The following is a 24,761-nucleotide window of genomic DNA, read 5'->3' on the forward strand; positions in this document are numbered from 1 at the left end:
AACGCCTGAATAATAATGAAAAAAAACATTTTTTCATCTTTCATGCATGGCTATCCGGTGTAGATGCTTGTCAACCACGAATCGCGAGTCAAGTCCGAGTTACGTTTCACTGACGGTCAGACGAGGGCGAGTGCAATTCATTCTATTTAGATGACTCAAGTCACTCTGATTTTTGATACATGGCGACTCGAACCCAATATTGGACTGGTATCCTGCTACGCCTTTCAACCGCTGATTTTCTGATCTGTTTTTTTTATTTGTTTGTCTATGTTATGATAAGTTTGGTTACATATCACGGCTCTGCGGTATGGCGCATCGTGATAAGCGTCAGGAATACGCTCGCCACCGCACCTCTGGTTACCCTGCGTGGGTTCGCAAGTTCGAATCCCACCTGGGAATAGTTTTGTATAAGACGATTGCTGTATAGGGTGGTTTATGCAACCACTGGTCGATTACTGTTCGTTCCACCAGCGAGTTAATGCTTTCGGAAAACAATAACTGCTAACTAATCCCATACCGGAGCCCCGTTCCTGTTCAATATTTTGTTGCATTTGCAATTCCTGTTGTTGATAAATTAGGCTATATAAGGTTTAGCTGTTGCCGGAATAACGCCAATTTGTGGCCAGTTATCATTTCTAGCGAAATCGTCATACTGTTACACTTTTTGCTAATCTGATTCCATGGGTGAAACTGTTGTTGGCTATCGCGCGAGTTAGTATAGGTGTTAATATTTTTAAAATATTTTTGAGCTCCCATTCTTGGATTGTAGCATAAAAAGTATCAAAATTTTAAGCTACCAATTAAGGTGATTGATTACCATTTGGGATTGTAAACTACTTTTGAATGCCTGACAGGAGATGTAGAGCCTTCCGAAGATTTCAAACAATTTTTGTCATCATTTACACTCACCGAAGCTATGTATTTGTTTTCTATTTAAATATACCCATATTAATATAACGCGAATGCCGCCGATCTTTCAAGCTTGTTTTGTCGACGTAGGATTCAATCATCTCAATGGCATACTCGAGCCGTATAAAAGCTGAGAGTTTGCGTATTCACAAGTAACAAGGTTGCGTCTGATGATTATAGCGTGGGCAAAGGACGGTTAGTTTGGGTAGTGGGTAGTATAATGAGGCAGTGGGTCGAGGACAGGTACGTTGAGGGGGCAGAAAGTAGAGGTTAGGAAGTTTGAAGAAAATAGGACAGTGGGTCGGGGAGAGAGTAGTTGAGGAGACAGGAAAATGGGTCGAGAAGAGAGTAGTTGAGGAGACAGGTAAGATGAAGAGTCAGCAAAGTGGGTCGTGGATATAAAAGTTGAGGAGAAAGAAAAGCGAGTCGGGGATAAAAATGTCGAGGAGACAGGAAAGTGGGTCGGGGATAGAAAAGTTGAGGAGACAGGAAAGTAGGTCGGAGATAAAAATTGAGGAGACAGGAAGGTGGGTCGGCAATATAAAGGTTGAGAGAGAAGGAACAGTGGGTTGAAGATAGAAAGCTTGACAGACATAGACAGTGCAGTGGGTCGAGAATAGAAAGGTTCAGAGAGAGATGAGTCTGGGTCTGGGATAAAAAGCTTGCAATTTCTGCGGTCGCTCAGACACTTCTGTAAAGGTAGGACTGTAAACATTGCCTCGTATTCGTAGTTTCCCCATGGATCTTCAGTTGCAGTTATCGTTAATAGGTCTCGCAGACTAGGCAGAAATAAGTTATCTGTAAACGGATAATTCTAATACAAATTTTGGTTTCAAACATGTAAATCAGTTTATAAGAGCTACCACCCTCAAAGTAGGTGTAAATTTTTCAAATATGATGAAGCCATGTTGTTGTTGTTCGACTTTTTGCTCATAAAACTGAATGTTGCAGTAGACAGCAAATATTGTTTTTTTCTGGTAAAACTGGAGGTTGAAGTTGTCAGCAAGTATGGGAATGTTAGACTTTACCCAGCTGTTTTAGGTTAGTTTTGAAACTTATAGATCTTAGGATAGGATTTACATATTTATCCCGGAGGAGAGGAAAGCCGATAAGACGGCTTATCCATATGGCGAACCACGGCCTCTCGTCCAGTTACCATTCCAAGTCGGGTATGGGATTAGTTTTACTGTATTGTTTGTTTTCGGAAGCATGGACTTGGTGGTGGAGGAAGTCGTAACCGACCAGCGGTTACGTGAACCACCCAACGACGGCGAGGAGTCCAGCAATGCTCTCGCACATAACCATCTCTGCATGGGATTCGAACCTGCGAACCCACGCAGAGTAGTTAGAGGTGCGGTGGCGAGCGTATTCCTAACGCTTAGCCCGTTGAGCCACACCGCCGCGTCGTCTATTCTAGCAATTTATTTTATTTATACCTATAATTTGGAAATATAATCAAAACCTAAAACTGGATAAACAGGACGATGTTTACAATCGCGCTTGAAATTGTATCTGAGTAGAAAAGTGTCTGGTTTGTTGTCCAAGGTTTCACAGGTTCTTGTATATACTTAAAACTATCTTAGACTACTTGATAATTTCATCTGATAAAATGGAGGGGAAAATTGATCAATTGAATACAAAGATGGAGTTGTTGGAATCGCGAATTACAAAAAATTTAAAAATAGAAATAAAAGTAATAGTGGAAGAAAGCATAAGGGACCTACTAGATGACTCAATAAGTGAACACGACAAAAAGATTTCAACTCATATTAATGAATCAGTCCTGAATAACACGCAGCAGATGACTGAGAAATTGGAGGCTATGTTTCTTCAAAGTGACCAGCTGGTAGAGAAATTTTCAAAAGTAACTGAAGAACTAGATGGTCTGCGTCTCAAAAACTGTAATCTTGCCACTGATCTCTGCACAGTAAAAGCCAGCCAGGAGTTTATTAATGCAGAGTTTGAGATCCAGAAAGATTACATTGTTAAGCTGGACCAGGTGGTGAGGGATCTGTCTGCCAAAAATGAATACTTACTAAGTATGTTTAATTCTCTCCAGCATCGATTGGACCATGATTTTGAGGACCTTGCACAGTACGTGATAAGGGAAAATATTGAATTTCATGGGATTCCCTTCAGGGAAGGCGAAAACACAGATAACATAGTTGTAGAAATTGGGAAAAAACTGGGCATCACTGTGGAAAGACTGGACATTTCGGTATCGCATCGTCTTCCAAGGAGAGATAGTTCTAAAACTGGACCGATCATTGTTCGATTCACTAACAGAAATAAAAAAAATGAATTCATAGCTAAAAAGTTTGGTGCTTCTCAAATCAAGGACTTTGGTATAACAGGTATGGTCTCACTTTACATAAATGAAAATCTCACACCTTTTAGGAATAATCTTTTATATAACTCAAGACTGGTGAAAAAATCTAAAATGTATGAGAGGCTGTGGACAACCAATGGCAAAATTTTCATGCGCAAATCTAAAGATAGTCCCAGAATTCCAATATCAGAGCTCTCAGATCTTGAAAAACTATCCTAAATAGTCTGTTGATATCTTTTGTATATTAGGTCAGTAAAATGGCTACTCAGCGATTTTGCTTTAATTGTTCTGATAATTTGCTTACAAGCTGTGATTGTCTTTGCTCTACTTGTTTAAAATGTACTTTTCCATTTTATACTTGCCCCTATGTATTTGACAAAAAATTAGAACCACTTGATACATCTAATTTTAACTTTGAAAATGTTGAACAATGTTTGTCGTTCGAGACTTTTGACAATGTATATGATACCTTAGGCTGTTCTGGTGCACCTAAAAATCAATTTACTCTGGCTCATTTTAATATTCGCTCACTACAAAAGCATATAGATGAATTGTCCAACATTGTACTTAATCTAAATTCATTCCCAACTGTAATAGCTCTCTCTGAAACAAAACTTAAAACTGACCCAATTGTTAATGTAGATATTCAAGGTTATGATTTTTTACATACTCCAACAAAAACGCAAGCTGGTGGAGTTGGATTATATGTTAGGTCACATCTAAATCCTTCAGTGTTGCATAAATATACTCTGAATGTTAACGCATGCGAAGATCTCTGGGTTGAAATACCTATTCACTTTGAAAATTTTTCTTCGATAGTTCTTGGTGTGGTGTATCGACACCCAAGATCCAGCGAATCTGACTTTATGGCTGCGCTTAGCCATACTCTGTACCAATTGGCAATTGACAAAAAGAAATTTATTATATTAGGTGATATTAATATTAACTTGTTAAGCTCCTCAACATTTACAAGAAGTTTTCTTGAAATGTTGATGTCTCACGCCACAATTCCAGTTATAACCCAACCGACTCGAGTAACCAGTTCAACCGCTACTTTAATAGATCATATTTATTGCAATATATCTGAAAAATGTGTTTCCTCTATTGTTTGGCAAAATTGCATGACAGACCATTACCCTATTTTTTGTCAGATTCAACTTAGTCATGCATCTTCCCACTCTCACCAAAAAATGAAACGTGACATGAGAAACTTTGTTGATGTTAACTTTATTCAAGACGCCCAAAATCTTTTTAACTCTAATCCATTTTCTAATGTTAATGCTGATAATTTCAATTCATGTTTTAACGATTTTATTTCTAAAGTCCTAAACGTGTGTGATAAGCATGCACCATTAAGAAAACTTACTAGAAAAGAACGTAATCTAGAGAAAAAACCTTGGATAACAAGTGGCATTATGCGTTCGACTAAAGTCAGAGACAAATTGCATAAGACTCATTTTATTAACGGATCATCTGAACAGAAACTGCACTATAAGAAATACGCCAACAAATTGTGCCACTTGAAAAAGAAAGCTAAGGAGATATATTTTGCAAAGCGCTTTGAAAATGATATAAATGATCCAAAAAAGACTTGGAGCACAATAAATTCCTTAATAAATTCTAAATCAAGCAATAACGTTCCTCAAAAACTAATTGATCAGCATTCAGGGGAGGTAGTTCATGACAGTGGCATAATATCAAGAATGTTCAATAGGTATTTTTCACAGATTGGGCAAACGTTGTCTTTGGCTTTTCAGGATGTGAGCAATAATGAGCATCTAAAATTCATGAGCGCTCCAAACAAATTGTCTATGTTTATGGAAGATGCTTCATTGAATGAAGTAGTAAATATAATCAATTCTTTAAAAACTAACAAAGCAACCGGGTATGACCATATTCCAGCTTATCTCCTGAAACTTTTGTGCAGTACAATTAGTCCAGTTCTCTGCAAACTCTTCAATTACTCTTTCTGTTTCTTTTGGTATATTTCCAGATCATCTTAAGGTTGCCAGAGTTGTTCCCGTTTATAAATCTGAAAAAAAAAATAATGTATCCAATTATCGACCCATCTCTATACTTTCATGCTTCTCTATTGTTTTTGAAAAGTTGATGCTTAGTCGCCTCCAAAATTTCCTTAATAAACACTCTATTATTAATAGCGATCAATTTGGCTTTCGAAATCATCACTCGACTACACATGCAATTTTAGATATAATTAGTAAATATTATGAAATCGTTGATAAGGGTTTGGTTGGCTGTAGTATATTTTTGGATTTAAAAAAGGCGTTTGACACAGTTGATCACAAAATACTTATAAGCAAATTGAAACATTATGGGATCCGCGGTACTGTGAGTAAACTATTTTCTAGTTACCTGCACGGTCGAAATCAATTTGTCACTGTCTCTGCCAATGAATCACCTCATGAACTTGTTTCTGTTGGCGTGCCCCAGGGCTCAGTTCTCGGCCCAACCCTTTTTCTTGTTTATATAAATGATGTAGTTAATTGTAGTTCAGGAATATTCAAACTTTTCGCTGATGACACAAGCATAACGTCAATATCTTCCAGTATCTTTGATTTGTCCAGTCTAGTCAAAATAAACTTACAAAATATTTCTAAATGGATGAAATCTAATAAGTTAACTATAAATTCTGAGAAAACACAGGTACTACTAATAAATCATCCCTATAATAAAAATATCAAGTATCCACATTGTCCTGATTTTACTCTAAGTGGTGTTAGACTAAACGTGCATGACGCAGTCAAATACCTTGGAATATTCATAGATAACAAGCTCAAATGGGACCGACACATCAACTCCCTGAAATTGAAACTATCTAGGTCTGTAGGAATAATGACAAGGATAAAAAATTTGATTCCTAAAAAAATCATGCGAACTGTTTACTTTTCTCTCTTTTATTCGCACTTACAGTATGGAATTGTGGCATGGGGTTCCGCTGATAAAACTAGACCTAATGCTATAACTGTATTACAAAATAGAGCTCTTCGGGTTATGACCAATACTCCTTTGCATCATAGTATGAGCCCCATTTACAAGCGTATGAACCTCCTAAAATTAAATGATGTTTATATCTATGAAATTGCTAAATTAATGTTTCAATTCAGGCATAGTATGTTGCCAGAGGCCTTTGACTTGTATTTTAGTGATTGTAGTTCTGTGCATTCTTATGGTACTCGTTCCGCTTCTAAGGGAGAATTTTTTTTTTCACGAACAAATTCAAAATTTGCTCAAAATTCTATCAAATTCATAGGCCCTAAAATTTGGAATGATATCCCAGACATTCTAAAAACATTCTCGTACAAAAAATTCAAATTTGAGTTCATGAAATACATCATATCCAAATATTAAATGCAAAGTTTAAGTCCTCCAATTTCAATGGGATACTGATGTGGACATGTGTATAATATGCTTATTTTACCTTGTTCTCCATGTATTGGTTTAGTGGATTTACACATATGACTAGTGCCTGATAGTTCATAGTTATTAATTTAATAACTGTATACCTACTTTTGGGCCACCCTGTATGTGTCATTGTATAGTCCAACTATATGGCTAACAAATTGCAAGTCAATATGTTTTGAAACCTAGCTAGATCTTGGAATTATGTAGGATACTTTTTTGTAGCATTTTGTGATATTTATTCACTCTATTCTTCTTTCCAAACCAAGGTTCAAGATTTATCAATACTTGCTACATGCTCTTCATGTACGGCATCATATATATTTACATAGTGGCTTAGACATTCCTGAGATGTACATATACATGTGCAAATTTTAAATATGTGGTTATTATGCTTTTCAGTAGTCAATGACCTGGGCTAACTGGGTAAATCTGAAGGTGAGAACCTAAATGAATTTCATTATACAATCCAGTATTTCTAATTCATTTTAATAATTAGATGTGTAGTGTAATCAGAATTTCATATTGTGAATTTCATATTAAATCTCATATGTTATAGTTAAAAAAGCATGCACTGTTGAATGTGAATCACAATACCATTTCATTATAACAACCAGTTTACTTTTGACGATTCAAGCATTCATGGTTTGTCTAAAATTGATATTCATAACTTGTTTAATTGCATTAATATAATTGTTATATAAATTTTTTATTCTCTAATCATAAAACTCACTTGCTACATTCTAATATATTCCTCCACTCCTTAATTGCGGTTCATGCTACAATGGCTGGAAACTGGCCTCTTTTGGCCCTACAATTAGATTATAGTGTACTTGTATGTATTATTCTTGGTCTATCCTGCCAAATTAATCCATCGTTTTATGTATATTTCATTCCTGTCATTTATTATTCTGCAAACAATTCTAATCATTTTCTGATATCCCACCTATGCTCAACAATAGGTTTGATATTATATAATTACTGTTTCAATTACCATTATGTGGTTGTTATGGTTTATTTAATCACATTTATCGATATTGCAATAAATTATTAAAATTGGCAATTTTTTGATACCCCTACCACCAAAGTTTACGTTTGGGAGTAACCAAATTAATCCACTGTTTTATATATATCTCATGCATTATCATTCTGCAAACATTTCCATTCATTTTCTGCTATCCTATCTATGCACAACATTAGGTCTGGTGTTATACCACCCTAGTAACCCCAAAACTGCTCCGCTAAGTGACTTTTTAAATTCATGTGATGCTCCTCAATATAATTACATTGTCAATTACTGTTAAGCGGTTGTTATGGATTATTTAATTAACTGTGAGTGTGATTAAAATTTATCGATATGCGATATCTTAATAAATTTAACCATTTTTTTATATATACTACTACTACCAAAGTTTTCGTTTGGGGTAGACTATGAATTTTTGTAAGATTTGAAATGGTTTTTGGACTATTGTAACTGTCTCATCTTTGTCTTTAATAAATCATATCTGCTTAAATTTGCATATGTCTATTTATGTACTATTGTAGTACTATTTATTTTATATTTTTTCATAGTGTTAATATGATGTACTAATTAATTCTCATATATAGGCTCATTTAGAATTAAGTATCTATTTTGGAAATGCACTCCTCTTTTTCTACCATTAAATTAACTTAAAACAAAAACCACATTATGTTACTGTTATAAATGTGTCATTTTTCACAATAAATTCCCAACCCTGATTAGATAAATCCAAAATTTATCCTCGTTTTGTAAATAGTGTAAATAGTTCTCTATAAACTGAGAGTTAAAAAAAAAGAACCTGTGTCAATTTATGTATTTATTCATGTGTTGTATTGGGTGGTAACTGACTCAGATGACCGTAACTGGTCGTATCGTTACCTCCCAGTCATACCGAAAACTTTTGTTTCACTTATTATGTTATTATTATATTTAATATTATGTGTTTTCTGGTTGACGAAATAATAAATTCTCTCTCTCTCTCTCTGGTCTGCTGAATAAATTTAGGCATTTGATATTAGCCGTTGTTTATGAATATACGTTCATGAAAAGTATTGGCGCTAGATGGCGCTCCAACACCACTTCAGTTCAAGCGGTTCTTGCTAGTCCACGATTTTTGATGGATTTCCGATTTGGCTATGGATTTAAATTTGGCAAAAAAAAAAAAAGATTTTGATTTGTGCAGCATTTCAGTCATTGCCCCAATTATCTGTTGAATTTTAGACAACAACTAACGTTGGATAATATTCCAAGTATGTACGTAAGTAATACCAGTTGATTCTCTTTATATTTGTGTATTTTGTTGTGTTGCTACAGTGCTATGCTGAAATTAGTGGAATGGACGAAGTACGGGACGATACGTTATTCATGTCTCTCTTTGTTTTACTTTATTAAACCGTAGCACGATGGATTACAAGGCAAGTTACCGTAACTAGCGATAGCAGGGGTGGGGTACCGCCGTACCTGTACGGTACCGTTAACGGTAGTTTATGTAGGTATTTCAGTAGCCTATTTGTAGTTGTTCGATTACTGTGTATTTTTGAGTAAGATTGTCATGTTAGCAACTCAGTTAAACCTTCTCCGGGTCTGGTATAGTATAGTACCACATGCACTTCCAGAGTTGGCCTGGCTCAACAATTTTTGCAATGTCATTCCTAACCCCCATCTGACTACGTTGCCAAAAACTTACGTCCCATAGCGTCCCGTACCGTAATAAAACACTCCCAAGGTGTACGGATGGTCGTCGAAAACGCGCAGACAATCACCCGAAATCGAGAAAGCTATTTCTCGTCGCTACGATCCCGATGTGAGAGAGTTTGCGGGCATTAGTAGGCTAGTCCGTTATCGGCGGCGCAAGAGCGTACCTGTCCGGCATAAAATACCTGACCCAAATCGTAAGGTGGGTTACGTTGGGCTCGAGACTGAAAGCAATACACCAAAAAATATTAAAAACTCTCAAATCATTTCAGTTTCATTCTCTACTAGTGAGAATCAATGAAACGCGACTGACAGAATATTCCTATATGCCGATGCAAGGATCGGTGCTGTCATTTCACACTTTGTTGTTTTGGGGTCAAATCAAGTCTAAATCTTAAATCATACTTATTTTACCCCCAGTAGACATAACACTTGCCACTTGTATTTCCGTAATGGAAATTACTTTCCATCACAGTTTGATATGGTAAACACTAGCATACAGTTTGACCCAGTAAAAAGTATTTCTATGAAAGAGAAAAAAATTTAACACCTAACTTTAGTCCCAAAGGTTGATAAGTTTAGTGAGGATGCTTTGTACAAAAATTTTGTTCTCTTCACAATAGTTCTCAATGACTGGGGTTCTGTTTTTTCGAATCATCTTGTATTTGTGTAGTGGGCAAGATTATCCAATCATATCATTCCCTGCTAAATATTGAGTCATTAGTTCCACCCACACTACGTTTAGTTTATATTCATGGTCATTGTTGGATGAAAAGTCGATATGTTAAACTAAAAACACAAATTTCATGAATAATTGATTAGAAGGTTATTCATAGATGGGAAAAGGCCTGGTCTATATTAAGGGTTCATGCATTTAAATTCACACTTATTTTATATTAAAGCGAAATGCTGCAGTTACTTCGCGGCATTGGTTTGCGAATTGATGGGTTTTATTTGGTACTCCCGTAGTGTGTACCAGGTTAGGGTTAGGCCATAACTCTATTCGGATTTGTCCTAATCATTTCGAGTTCTTCATAAGCTAAGTGATTTTTTTCGACAGCTTTTATTATAAATTATAATCAAATGAAATTATGCTCACTATTGAATTACTGGCAACATTGCTATAGATTTTTCAATACCATACGTATTTTTATAATAATTCAATGTGATTTCTTAATCAAAAATAGGCAAAAACCTATTCCTAATTCTGTGCCGTCATTATTTATTATTCCAAGATAGGGGGGAGCTGGAAAAAATATGCGAGCAATATTTATTCATCAGACTTTCCTAAACTGTAATTTGGAAATTAATTATTCACTTTTTAACAACCTAACATGGTTGGAAATCAAGAGACTCCGAGGCCACAGTAGATTTTGCCTGTAGTTCCATAGGCATTGATGTTTTTGGCATGACTTCTACTATGAAACGTCATCTCAAAATATAAACTGAAACGGATATATTATTTTTATAATGGAGGTTTGTCAAAGTAATTAGATGAATAAAGCTGCATCCACTCAAACAATTTTCGTAAGTTGGATTTCCCGTATCGTAGGTAGATTTTCTATTGTATAGGTTAGTCAAAGTAATTTGATTGTTAGAGCTGGATCCACTCAAATTTCTGGTAGATCTGCTTAGGCTTATGCAAAATGTCACGACTCCCCAGCCCTGGTTGTTAGAAAGCATCTAATCATGCGTGTTGGTTTCGATGGTATCTCTCATCACACGCGACTCCTGAGACCTTGCCCATCAATATTTCATGAGACTGATGCCCGGGTACTTGGTTGTTCAATATTGTGAAGTATGTGTACCAGGTTAGGGTTAGGCCATAATTTTATTTTGATTTTCCCCTATTTCAGTTTTATTATGAGTTCGGGGACTGTCTGTGTTAGCCAAGTGAATATATCCCCTGCACATAGGTTTCGTCGTTTAACACCACTTGATGTAAAGTAGGCAAACAAATTAGTTACCTCCATATTGATACACACACTTATGAAGCGCAGAAAAGTTTATGCCAGAAGTTTTAAAACAAGTTATTTGAAACTCCTCGACTGTATCAACCCGAACTGCTTAAAGTTACTGCTGGTGCTTAATTCACTGTGATAATTCTATATGGTTTCATTTTATTGGCATTTCAAATCTTCTAAAGATACAAGTAACTTAATAGAGATTTTATTTTATTGCATTTATTATTTTACTTTCGTTTGTTGACATTTTATTATTAAACATGGTGAACAAAATAAATAATGGAAACCTTTTAATAATAATATTCACTTGAATGTAGAAATCTTTTTATTCAAAGTTTGGCATTGATTGCCCAATGTAGCGTCAGTCGCGGTCTGATACACTTCAACCAGACTATGATGTCACAGACAATCCAGGATGTTTACATTGATTAACCCCTTGTTTGCAAACAATCTGTCATACCAGAGCAACTATAATTCATAGATGGCCAGACATGATCAGTGTTTACCTTCTCAGTATGTGTCATGGGAGAAGATAGTTTTAATAAGTTTCATCTGACAGATTTTAAGTTTATTCAGAACATTGGCCAACTTAATGATTGAATATTCAATGTCTGAAAACTATTTTTCAAAAATTGCCCATGTTATCTATTATCTGTTCTTTATATTTTTATGGAAGCTTAGATACTTCCTCAGTCCTGCTATAACGACGAATTTTTGTTTTCAGTAGGGATTAGTGTTTAATAAGTGGTGAGGGGCTTGATATACTTTGTAATTTCTCTCATTTCACAGAAAAGTAAACCCGGTCATCTGTTTTCTTGAATTGACTACCTTGCAAAATATGCAAGCTTGTTTCGGCTGCATAAACTACGGAATATCATAATCCATGCAGTATACGTATAGTTAATTCCTGTTCTTTCCATGCCACAGATGTTTTGGTTCCCTTTCGCCAAATCATCACAGCTAGTCAGTTATTCAACTTTGCTGAATGCCATTTTCCTTTGATCTTTTTAACAACTGATTTTATAATATAACCATAATGTGAGAGGCTGGGGTATGAAGCACATCCTATGTCCAAGTTTTTTTAGGAACATTTCCCTATATTACTCAAAGTCTAGCACAGGGGTTCCCAAACCAGGAGTCGCGACCCCAAATTGGGTCGGAGTGATAAGTAGGCAGGGTCGCAAACAGGTAATGGGGTCGCTGAGGTATGGTGGACGATGGATGTACAAAACATCTAAGATTTGACAAACCATGGTATATTTAGCAGTTTGTACCATGGCTTACTGTAAAACAGGCCTATAGGCATAGCTCTATGCTTATGCTATAGAAATATAGTTGCTTATTGTGACATCACTGTTTGGTTTTAGCTTATTTTACTTAATACCACCACATGACCAAACTCAAAAGTCCAGTGAAAGAAGCTCTAAAGTTTGATGAAAAATATATATATTGACCTGGGGTCGCACTGGGCACTTGAAAGTTGTCCTTGGGTTCATCCTGAAAAAAAGCTTGTGAACCCCTGGTCTAGCATGTTGTCAAACTGTTAACCGACAGCTGGTTGTTAACAGACAAATTCTGAAGTTGCTTCTGATGACACTTGAATATGGAGAACCTGTTCAGTGTTGAGTTGCTCAAAGCATTCAGTCATGACTTAAAGGGACTTCCAATCCAGCATTCACCACCATGTAGTTCACTGCTATAACTTATTAGGCTCTTGGCGGCTATTCAGCTAATTTGTTGCTAACTTTTTCTAAACAATTGTCTTCTTTCAGTCATAATCGAAAGTTTTGATATTTGCTTCAAGTCTAAAAGCATTTAGTGTTACATTGCCGTAATTCTTTAAACTGTAAAGTGAGAGCCTTTAGAATTTCAGTTGCTTCCAAGTGAGTGCCTGGAAATTTGCTGAGAGATGAGTCTTCTTTACTTCTGGCTGAGTGCCTGTAACTTTGCTAAAAGATGAGTCTCCTTTACTTCTGGGTGAGTGCCTGTAACTTTGCTCAGAGATGAGTCTCCTTTACTTCTGGGTGAGTGCCTGTAACTTTGCTGAGAGATGAGTCTTCTTTACTTCTGGTTGAGTGCCTGTAACTTTGCTAAGAGATGAGTCTCTTTTACTTCTGGGTGAGTGCCAGTAACTTTGCTTAGAGATGAGTCTCCTTTACTTCTGAGTTAGTGCCTGTAACTTTGCTCAGAGATGAGTCTCCTTTACTTCTGGGTGAGTGCCAGTAACTTTGCTTAGAGATGAGTCTCCTTTACTTCTGAGTTAGTGCCTGTAACTTTGCTCAGAGATGAGTCTCCTTTACTTCTGGGTGAGTGCCTGTAACTTTGCTCAGAGATGAGTCTCCTTTACTTCTGGGTGAGTGCCTGTAACTTTGCTCAGAGATGAGTCTCCTTTACTTCTGGGTGAGTGCCTGTAACTTTGCTGAGAGATGAGTCTTCTTTACTTTTGGGTGAGTGCCTGTAACTTTGCTAAGAGATGAGTCTCTTTTACTTCTGGGTGAGTGCCAGTAACTTTGCTTAGAGATGAGTCTCCTTTACTTCTGAGTTAGTGTCTGTAACTTTGCTCAGAGATGAGTCTCCTTTACTTCTGGGTGAGTGCCTGTAACTTCGCTCAGAGATGAGTCTCCTTTACTTCTGGGTGAGTGCCTGTAACTTTGCTCAGAGATGAGTCTCCTTTACTTCTGGGTGAGTGCCTGTAACTTCGCTCAGAGATGAGTCTCCTTTACTTCTGGTTGAGTGCCTGTAACTTTGCTCAGAGATGAGTCTCCTTTACTTCTGAGTTAGTGCCTGTAACTTTGCTCAGAGATGAGTCTCCTTTACTTCTGGGTGAGTGCCTGTAACTTCGCTCAGAGATGAGTCATCTTTACTTCTGGGTGAGTGCCTGTAACTTTGCTAAGAGATGAGTCTCCTTTACTTCTGGGTGAGTGCTTGTACTCTGAGCAGAGGCCACACTCGTCATCTCACAAATTCACAGGCACTAAATCTGAAGTGAATGAGACTCATCTCTGAGCAAATAGAGAAAATAAACCAGTGGAGCCAAATGGTTGAAATCAGGTTAGGACATGTTAATACATCAATGGCCGCTCAGATACGTCGTCTACGTAATAAAGCCAGTCTTTGTTTCGTCCGAGTACTTAAAGTGCTGTCCACAATTGTCTGTTGTCTAAGAAAACTTATGTTTCAAAGTGTGTTATTTGTCACGATGAGAGTAGGGCGGCTACTTAAAGATACTTGGGGAGAATAAAAAATTTCCATAGTGAATTTTCCAGAAATGCTGTTATTTTGGACGCTGCGATGGCCTGTCGGTTGATGCATTAACTGCGCTGGCATTGCAGGCTACATTTCTTCGATTACAAGGATCCGGTGATCAATTTTTGCGAATGTTTGATTCTGAGTCAAATATTTTATTATTTTGAATACATTCTGAAACATATTTTCAAAAATGGAATATCGGTATATTTGAAATGTTCAACAAAGGCCACACAAGTCGCGGATTTAAAATATATGTAAGTTAAAATACATAATTTTCGTCCCCTAATTCTCAGCTTTCAGAAATTTAAGACATAATGGCTCCGATGTGCAAATTTGTTCCTTGGACAATTCAAAATAAGTGTCATATTCTAAACTATTATTTTAGACTGTATTAGATTATTCAATTCGTCTATACGCGAATTTTATTTCAATACCTCTTGAGTGTGTGCAGTCTCGATCCTATTCATTACTTGAGCCCTTTGTACTTAGGTTTTGGATTAAGTGTCGCGCCTCATGGCCTTCATTGTCTTCAATGTTTGTTTACATTTAAACCGACCAATTAGTGTAAAATTATTTTGAGACTTATTTTTGGAAAATTTATTTTTGCAGATTGAGTGATTTACACAGTAGAGAGCAGACTTCTTTAATAAAGAATGATTTCTATGTTGCATAAAAGTAATCAATCCATGGCCAATCAGGCATATTTAAAATGTCTCGTTTTATTAATTTAATTGTCTATAACTGTCTTATTCAATGCCAGAAAGATTACAGACAACTGCGATGTCTCGATGGCTGTTTAACAATTCCACTTTCTGTTCGTCATGAACGATATAAGGATTAAGTAAAATAAAAGAACAGTAAGTAGGAATGACAATTAATCTACATGTAAGCACAAAAGATTTGTGGCGCACTCTGTCCTCTTTCATGGCACACGGTGTGTCGAGGGCGTGGCATGCAGTTTAAAATCGTCTGGCACAGTTTCATGACATGACATTCATACCATTTTAATTGTTCATATTATGTTCATTAGTATGTTTTGCAATAATACTAGATAAGTTTGGAATATTGGTAAGCGTGACCCAATATAAATTTAATGTTCGTAATGTTTTCCACAATGGTTTCACCACACTTAGTTTGATCGAATGTCAGTTTTATCTAATAATTTTTTAACTTCAAGTCAGCCTGTGTATTTCAGGAAATTACACTCAGCCTGCTACGGGCCTTAGGTAGAATCTATACAATATCCATATAACACGCTTGGCCATATTATATTTGAATGTTAGGATGCCATATTATGGATATGAATTTCTGGCCCCATAATCTGTTTCAGGCAGCCTGTGATTGCTCTGAAATATGGCAAAGGCCGTTTCTGTTAAAAAAAAATAGTTAAATTTGGTCGGACTAAAACCAGATAATCCCCTATTTAGAAGAACATGCAGAATGTGTGTCATTGTGTAGTCAATGAACGTAGTGAATGAATAATAAAATTAAGACAAGATCTATCTCTATCATGTTCATATTTTAATATATTACCAGAAATTGACAATTATCTTTCATATTTGCAGTTATATCATGGATCTAATGAAAGCTCAATAATGTACTGGCTATTTCGTATTAGAGTTTGAATTTAGTGATGCAAGAAAGCTAAGATGATTTGATTGGTTTTACAATCCCTTGATATTCAATGTTTGTTTTTCGCTGCGAAAATCACACAAAATCATAATTTTTCAAATGAGAGAATGAAAAGATTTAAATCATTTTGGTTGTCTTTGGACATTGGAGGACTGCGCACTAGTTATACTCGCCATGAAAGAATGATACCTCTGAAACAAGGATTTGTATATGCAGCACTGAATGTAATGAGCTGGCATTGTTCACCTAGTTTATTACACCCTGGGTGAGATGCCAGGCGGAGGAGACTCAGGCCTAAGATTTCTACCCTGCAATGACAAGGTAGTAGAGGCATTGCCTGTTGAGACTAAGCTTAGTCCTGAGAGTTAATATCTTACTCCATATTACGTCCATAGCGTGACAGGGATTTCACGGTGGCTGCACACATGGCGTCTAAGTTTCCGCAAACCGCATATTTGGCCACTTACCAATAGTTGTTTTGTTTTGCAGTATTTTGTGTGAAGTTAAACAAGAGACAGCTCAAGCCAGTGATGTCAGAAGCAAACTTATTATCGGTAAACTGTTTGAATTAGCTGTGTTGGTATAGCACATAGGTGGGCAAGGTTTTTGGACCAGGCGGTGACATAGAAGTTTTTAGGAACATTTTAGGAACAATATTTACAGTGTAACAAAATTGGAAAACAATAAACATCATGCCAAAACTAAATTTGAATGCAATCTCAACAGATTTCTTGAGCTATTTTTAACTAAAACATCAAAATTTGGTTTCAGTTTGATTGTGGCCAGATTAAATTTGGACCGCGGTCCGTAGTTTGTCCAATTAATTTTGGACAATCCTTAATAAAATGAGAATTTTTAAATGAAATTATTTTTAAATGTCCCTATTAAATTTGAGAATTTAAAATATTGAATATAAACGTTTATGTATATTTATTTTTGGACAGTCCTCAAAACGATAATTTTCAAATAAAACTATTCATAAATCACAATCTCAAATATAATTAATTTCTAATTGATTTTTTTTGGAAATGGGAACAAGGTCTGGGGCCAGACGAAATGTTACAGAAATACATTTGTGTTAGTGTGCAACAAAACTTTTGAATCTAATAGTATAGGCATCTATAGTCTTGCCACAGCATCCTTGCGTTACCTGCATACGGATCCACTTTCACAAAGGCATAAAACAAAGCAAGGCAGTTAGTCTTGTGTTACCCGAACTGACAGTCTCAAAATAAAGTTCTTTTAAAAATTTGTAAAATAAGAAATTTTAAACATCCCTGTATTAATACGTTTCTGTCAATATTTGATTATTTATAGATTACATGATTATTGGTGTCGCCAATATATTGATTAAACGTAATTAAGAGATTTCTTGCATCTGACACTTATCAGATCAATACAGTGTGTTATATGAGAAAGGTTTAATAATAAGAAGGCGATATTGTGAGAAATCGAAACCAGGATGAGATAACTTATCACTTAAATAAGATAACGGAAACCAAATAATCCACTATGCTATATTTTAGCAGAGGTATTACAATGTGTTGTCAGGGATGGCCAAGAAACGGAATAACTGAGTAATTCAAATTTATTCTAAAATAACTTTTCGAGTACGGAATATTGAATATTTTATTCATAAATGAATCTGTTCCACAAGAGAAGTTATTTGAGAGAATTGTGAATTAATAGAAATCGGATTTGGTTATTTAGAATAATTGAGATTGTTTTAAATTTATTTTTATTTTTCCATGAATAATTTTTGTCTACAGAAAGTAATAAATACTGATGACATTTTCAAGAAATTGCTTCATCGAATATAATCAATTTTGAATGTATTCGATTTGTTTTGGATGTCCCTGTGTGTTGTAACTCTAAATTATATTGGTCAACTTTAATTCAAGGATTGCTGCAGTGTGTTATAACCTGTCAGTGGGCAAGCGCAACAAATCCTATTAAAAATATAGTTAAATAAATTATTTAATAACAGGAACTAAATAATCCATTATTCTTAACATACCATATTTAAATATAATTTTTTTTGCAGTGTTCCTAATAGCATGGATGTAGAAATGCTGGGGATAAGAACTAAAGCATGTCTCGTCTGTCATGATGTCATTGTCTGAGACTGATATGAAGTCTTTGATGGTTTCTTGTAGAACATGTATAGGTCTCATGAGGTTTCAAGACAATGTTGAAATTTGATAAAATTATTAAGAAATAGCGACTGTGTTTTTTTTCTAATGAAAGTTTGAGACCATATTCATCAGATATTTCAGTAAAAAATGAGTTTGAAAATCAATTTCTTTCTTTTGAGTTGAAGCCCTAAATATTTTTAGCATAGAAAAAGGAAAATATGTCCATTGATAAAATGATAATCATTATTTTTGTGCGCTTGTCATATTTATGCTTGTCTGAAGAAGTCAGACTTTTGTCAGGCGAAAAGGTAGAGTTTGTGTTAGTTGGTTTACAGAAAGATTCTTGAAATACACAATATAGGTTTGATATTTAAAAACAAATTAATTAATCTTTTCCGCTTGTTAAAATCTCAGGTCCGATTCCCCATGTTCACGACCAAGGTTCCCTCTAAGGTGCGCCATTGCGCAGTACCGCCAGACCATTTGCGCAGTAAAATCTCATTCTCGCGCACCTATAACATTACGTTTTCAAAGCGTGGGTCGCCATACTTTCTAACGCCCCTCTAGAATGCCTGTTTCACAGGTTTCATTTCGTTACCTATGTTCATTGTGATGTCACACACGTGTCTGTTACATCAAAGTACCTGGGTTTCTCCTGAAGCATCTGGAAAAAGCTATTGTATGCCAAGTTTACAATGCCAGCGCGGGCCGGTGCCCGCATGCCAGTAATGAAAATGGACAAAATGTTCAAACATTAAAAAATCACAAAAGCTTTTTAAGATAATTTGGTGTATTTTTGTGAATGTACTTTGTTGGCATAGTTATAACATACTGTTGTTGTAATATTTCACTAAGTTTGTTAATCATTCAGGCCTCGGCTCAGCCCTAAAATATCCATGCTCACTAAAACGAACAACTGCGCAGTGTAATATTTTCTTAGAGGGAACACTGTTCGCAACCACCTCACCCAGGGTATAATAAATTGAGCAACGCCGGATTAATAAGATTTGTGTTTTCAAATAATACCAGCCCCTCACTTATCTTGAGGTATCAGTTGCTGCTTTGTTTGGAGCGAAATGCTTGTATGAGTGCAAGTTAATTTATCTTTTTACACTGCCTGTAGTGACGTCTATTCACAATCAAAACAGTTACTTTTAGACGACACTCCTTTAACTAATGTTTACTTAACAAAAGTGCGAATCCATTGTTCACGCTACTTTGCTAATGTTTAACCAGCTGTGGATGACGTTGCAGTTTGCCTGAGTGAATTATAAAGTAGTTAAATCAGCGTTTCCCAATCGGGGAGGATTTCTGTTGTTTTCTGTGGAGTGAATGCAGAAATTTAACCTTTCAAATGTTTAGTTTTTCTAATATTGTTTAGACTTTAGATATTCAGTATTATTGTAATCCATATTTCTGAACACTTTGTAAACTATTTAAACTGTGCAAAAGACTTTAGCATAGTGAGGGATGAATAAATTCAAAATAGACGAATAAAGAAATATGTTGAAATAGTTTGGGAACCACCCAGGTGATGCCATTGGTTTTTGTTTTTGAAACAGTGTGATTTTTAGGCCGTATTATCTTATGAATGGTAATGCATAATAATCAGGGCTAAGTAACTTAGATAAACTTATCTACCGTAAGTGATTCAAGAGTCTTGCTGCACACTAGAAAATTAAATAATGAAATCAGATTACAACCTCATTAGCTTAGCCTGGAACAGTTTGTATCTACAAATACATTTTCAAAAGGGTCTGACATTTGCTTTGAAGCCAGTTTCAGTGCAGAAAGTAGTGTGTAGCAGGACTCTTGAATCACTTGGGATAGTTATCTTTACTCTTCCTACAGCATCTTTGCATAAGTATCCATCGGCGCAAAACCATAGAAGAGGGAGATGTAGTTAGTCTCCAGAAACAATATCAGATAACTTTGTTACGGTTTCAAAGAACCGAAATATTCTGATTCGTCATGATTACACAATTAGTTAAACCCTAGGTTAGGGAGGGAACTTTGAACTTGAGATATGTTTAACTGGGATGCCAACAGTCAAACGCGATTAAGTTTCAATGGCTAGGCCATTTTGATAATGTATCTCTAGTTTAGAAATTTATTAATCGGCATGAGATAACAATTTCAGAATATAAATTTTAAGCCTTTCATTCTAATCAAATAAATTCTTGTTGGTAGTTTCCTGTTGTATTGATCAGTTCAAAGCGTCAGAGAAGTTTCAAAGTCATCATGGTTTATGATGTCATACATTGATGACACGACTTTATTGCAGACTCGCAGTGTGTTTTTAGGTTCGAGATTAAATTAAGCCATAATAAGTTTTTATAGAATTATTAAAGAAATGGAGTGAGTATGTGTCACCTTGTTTTGAGCAAATTAGATTGAAATACCTCTGTTATTTCTAAGAACTTAGTTGTCTGAATTTCGCTTCCTCATAGTTGTTTTACTGGTCACCTGGGCTTGAAGCATCAATTGGTTCCTTCAAAGAAATTTCATGTCAAATGCAAAAACTGGAATTATCTTGAATCCAGGTTTTTTATCATTACCATTACAATAGTTGTTACAAAGTAACGTAATTTTGACATCTTAGAAGTAGTTGGAATGGGTATCAAATTTCAGTCTATAAAGCCCTGAGGCTGGCTTTATAAATATTTAATGGAGAATATCTTTGTGGCAACTATAACTCCAATGATATTGCTGTGTCATTCTCATGATCCTGCGTCACTCAATTTGTTTTTCATAATTCTTCATCTTTCCTGTTCGGCAGTTCCTAATTAAGACATGCTAGATCAGGGGGTGCGCAACCTGCGAAGAAGAAGTGCCAATTTTGAATAGTGTGCGGCCCACAAAACAAGTTTTTAAATCAGAGTAATCTGGTAGGTGCGATAACTTCAATTCCTTCGCGTTGCAAGGGATATACCCTAGTCCAATTTATTATCTATGCTTATGATGTTACAATGCCCTAATAGCACTTTTGTGCAAAGTTAACAACGCATTTCATGAGATCAATAACCAAAATTTTTGTGTGTTTTAACTACCAGAAAGCCTATGTTAATTAAATATATTTGGGGCCCGCCGTTTCCACATCCAGTTATTTGTATCTGGCTCATCTGTATTAGTAAAGGTTGCATACCCCCCTGATATACCGCTGCCCTATATGACTGGGAGGGATTGGAATTTGAGATCTTTGATATACCAACTTGGTTAGCTCTATCTCTCTAACTAACCACTTAGCCAATGGTTTTTTATCTTTCTGGTGGAACGAAACCCCACTGAAAGCTTGAAAAAAACCTGCCTATGCAATAGTTTAATTGTCTTTTTATGTGAATTGTACTATAAATATAATATAGAAGCAAACCTGATACTGGCGAAATCAAATGATCGTTGTAGTTTGATGTTTATCAATAATGAAGAACTGGATTTTATTATATTGAATCAATATAAAAGTATCACTATATTAGGACTTTCGAATTTGAATGGAAACTTGTGAAACCCTTGGACTGGCAGAAAACTACTGCACTTGACCATCACAATTTAGCCAAATGAAGCTCAAAATCAATGCAATTTCCAGAAATATGAATAGAAAAATAAGGACACAGGTCAAAAATGAAAATAAAACCTTAAAAAAACAGCCATAAATGTATTTTATGGGTCACCAGCTGTAGGGGCAGTTTCTCTGTAGGGGCGGTAGAATGGTGCGAAAGCCCTATAGCTAATCATGGTTGTTTCTGGATATTCAATCTATTTTGGGTGTAATACAATGACTCAATATTTTTGTTTATTTACTCAACACTCACTTCTCACAACGAAACATGATAAACTCAACATCTAAATCCACCTCCAGGCATCAGTTTATTTTAAGAATCTTTGTGGTTTATGAGTCGGCTATGGAACTGGAAATAAAAATCATACGCGATTCAATATTGTAAAAGAGAAAATAATGATACTTTACCAAATTCAATTTCTAAAAATCAAATTATGACAAATGTCTTGCGTATAATGCAAGGATGCTGTAGCCGGAATAAACATGACTATACTATGCAATTCAAGAGACTTGCTGCTCACCAACACGAGTGTATTTCTGTAACGTTTCCTCTGACCAAAATCAGACTTTACTTGTCTGAGGAAGTCTGATTTTGGTCATACTAAACATTACCATTTTGATAACTTCAATAAATTGTGAGTTTGAATCAAAGACCTTAAGTTACCCCTCACAAGATTACCAGGCTGATTTATAGCAATGCATGCGTTTAGCCAAGCGAGTGCATACAATGATATAGACCAGGGTGGGCAATTATTTTTCTGATTGGGCCAGTTACAGATAATAACTTGGTTACTGGGACGGATGCGCAAAACTCAATATGACAAACTATGAATAAAAACAGTTCATTTACAAATAATAAACATAACAGTTAATGTACAGCCAACATCTAGTGTACCAAGTGACACAATTATATTCAGGTGCAAATGATAAAGCACGAACTACGGTCTATATTTTAGCCAATGATACATTATTTTCATCAAAATTTCTAACGCAAATTTATATCCATAAAAATCTATAGTTGTAATTTCTACAGCCACAAGTGGGCCGCATAAAACATCTTGGGCCGTAATTTGCCCACTCCTGATATAGACCCTATTCCTATTGACGAAACCAATCTAAAACCAGACCAAAGCTTTATATACAATAACAATCATCAGGAGATAAGATAAGATAAACAAGATAAGATTTGAAAGTCTGATGGCTTTGATACAGCGTGCTTGCCCATTTAAAGTGGATTGTCAATTCAAATATTTTTATTTTTGCAGTTTTAAATTTAAAAATTCATGAACTTTATTATTTATTCTACAAACAAAGAAATCGGAAAATCTTTGCAACCAAATACTTCAAAGACTTTTCTTTGGATTTCCAAATATTTTACAATATTCAACATAAATCGGATTTTATCGAGACGTAATGAACGTAAGGATGAAGAAATTGAAGCGTAGATTCTCGTTTTCCTTGCGTCAGAGTCGGAGTTTTATCGATGATTCAATCTCGGAACTTACAGAACAAATGTCGATCGATGAAGCGAGCGTCAGAGAGAACGGAGGTGAGGTCTAAAGTTCAATTGTTCAAACACGAAAATTTTTGACGGCAATTTAATTGAGGTAATGAATAATCAGGCAAATCCCGCCCTCAATTAGTGACGATATGTTTCTAAACGCGGACCAAACATAATGTGGAAAGTTTTTAAACTTTCGCGGGCTTCAATAAAACATATTTTGTTTACGGTTCTATTTTCAGTATTTAAATAGCCACTTTTGAATCAAAAAATTTGCGTTTTCCTTAGAAACTCGCCGCCCGCCGATGAACATATTCACCGGATTCACAATTCTGTGCGAGAACAAAAATAAAATCATTGTCATCGTTATTGTGGAACAAATTTGTGGAAAATTTGCGTTTTAGAGAAAATAACACAAACGTAAAGGCGTTTATAGCCTAAATAACATGTCCGCTGATAAAGCAATCACGCGCAAGTTCCTATCGAGTATGTTTCCACTCAACGGAAACGTCCTGAAAGCGGCGTCGAAAATGTGTGACGTCACACAAATATCCGATATTCTTATGAACGCTAATTCCGATATTCGAATACTTTATTCGAATTAGCCATCCCTGACCGTGGGGCTTCGTGACGTTGGTCGCGATTACCATGTCTCTAGTTGTCGATCGCGTCTGATGTTGACTGAATCTGATAACATACCTCCAATATGTATGACCTCATTATAGATTAGTCAATCACGAGCAATTTTGACAATTTTTGTCGATCATGGTCGAAAACAGGTTGGCCCCTCTGAGCTATAATATGATGCACTGGACTCGCATAGAATAGCCATCTCCACTCATACACCAATCAATGAAAGAACTCTTACATAATCCCAACTAATATGTCATGGCTAAATTGTATGAAGATTTGTTTCAACAACATAAAAATTTAAAATAACTGCTAATTATAAGATCATTAATTATTTAGAACATGTAGGAGAGATTTCTGGCTATCGACTAGGTCAAAAGAATTTCGCTCTATCAACTAAGTCTTGTTCTAAGTGGATGGCTTGTATTGAAATCATTTTTAAAATTGAGGCCAAGTCTTATTTTCAGGGAAACACAGTATTGGAAACATGTGGTTCAATGGTTTGTTGGGACTTCATTCGGTGATTCTCTTGATTTTTTCCTCTTTTGATATTATTTCACGTTTTACTTACAACTTGCGTGTTCTGAATACAGGATTTAATGACCTGACATAACAAGCAGACACTGATATGTGACGATATATAAGGAGTTACTATTATTTGAAATGACCAGAATCTTTTCGGTTTGCCATTTCCTATTCAATTTATCACACCATGGGATG

At 35.7% G+C, this 24,761-nt stretch overlaps 2 protein-coding genes across 3 annotated transcripts in view; one reads left to right on the plus strand and one right to left on the minus strand.

Moving 5' to 3' along the window:
* The window catches only part of LOC120339460 (dual adapter for phosphotyrosine and 3-phosphotyrosine and 3-phosphoinositide-like), an 88,133-nt gene that overhangs the window by 14,896 nt on the left and 48,476 nt on the right, over nt 1–24,761 (minus strand). The gene's annotated exons all lie outside the window — the stretch shown is intronic.
* The window catches only part of LOC120339696 (cyclin-dependent kinase 17-like), a 40,011-nt gene continuing 38,429 nt past the window's right edge, over nt 23,180–24,761 (plus strand). The window contains exon 1 of one of the 2 annotated variants that reach the window (XM_039407878.2): nt 23,180–23,459. In XM_039407878.2, the coding sequence (XP_039263812.1) occupies nt 23,324–23,459 (136 nt within the window). In that variant the 5' untranslated portion in view covers nt 23,180–23,323. Of the gene's footprint in view, nt 23,460–24,529; nt 24,562–24,761 lie in introns of those variants that run through there. The other variant, XM_039407880.2, reaches the window with a different exon arrangement.

Source organism: Styela clava, chromosome 9 (assembly GCF_964204865.1).
Source record: "Styela clava chromosome 9, kaStyClav1.hap1.2, whole genome shotgun sequence".
In the NCBI taxonomy this organism is placed as follows: domain Eukaryota; kingdom Metazoa; phylum Chordata; class Ascidiacea; order Stolidobranchia; family Styelidae; genus Styela; species Styela clava.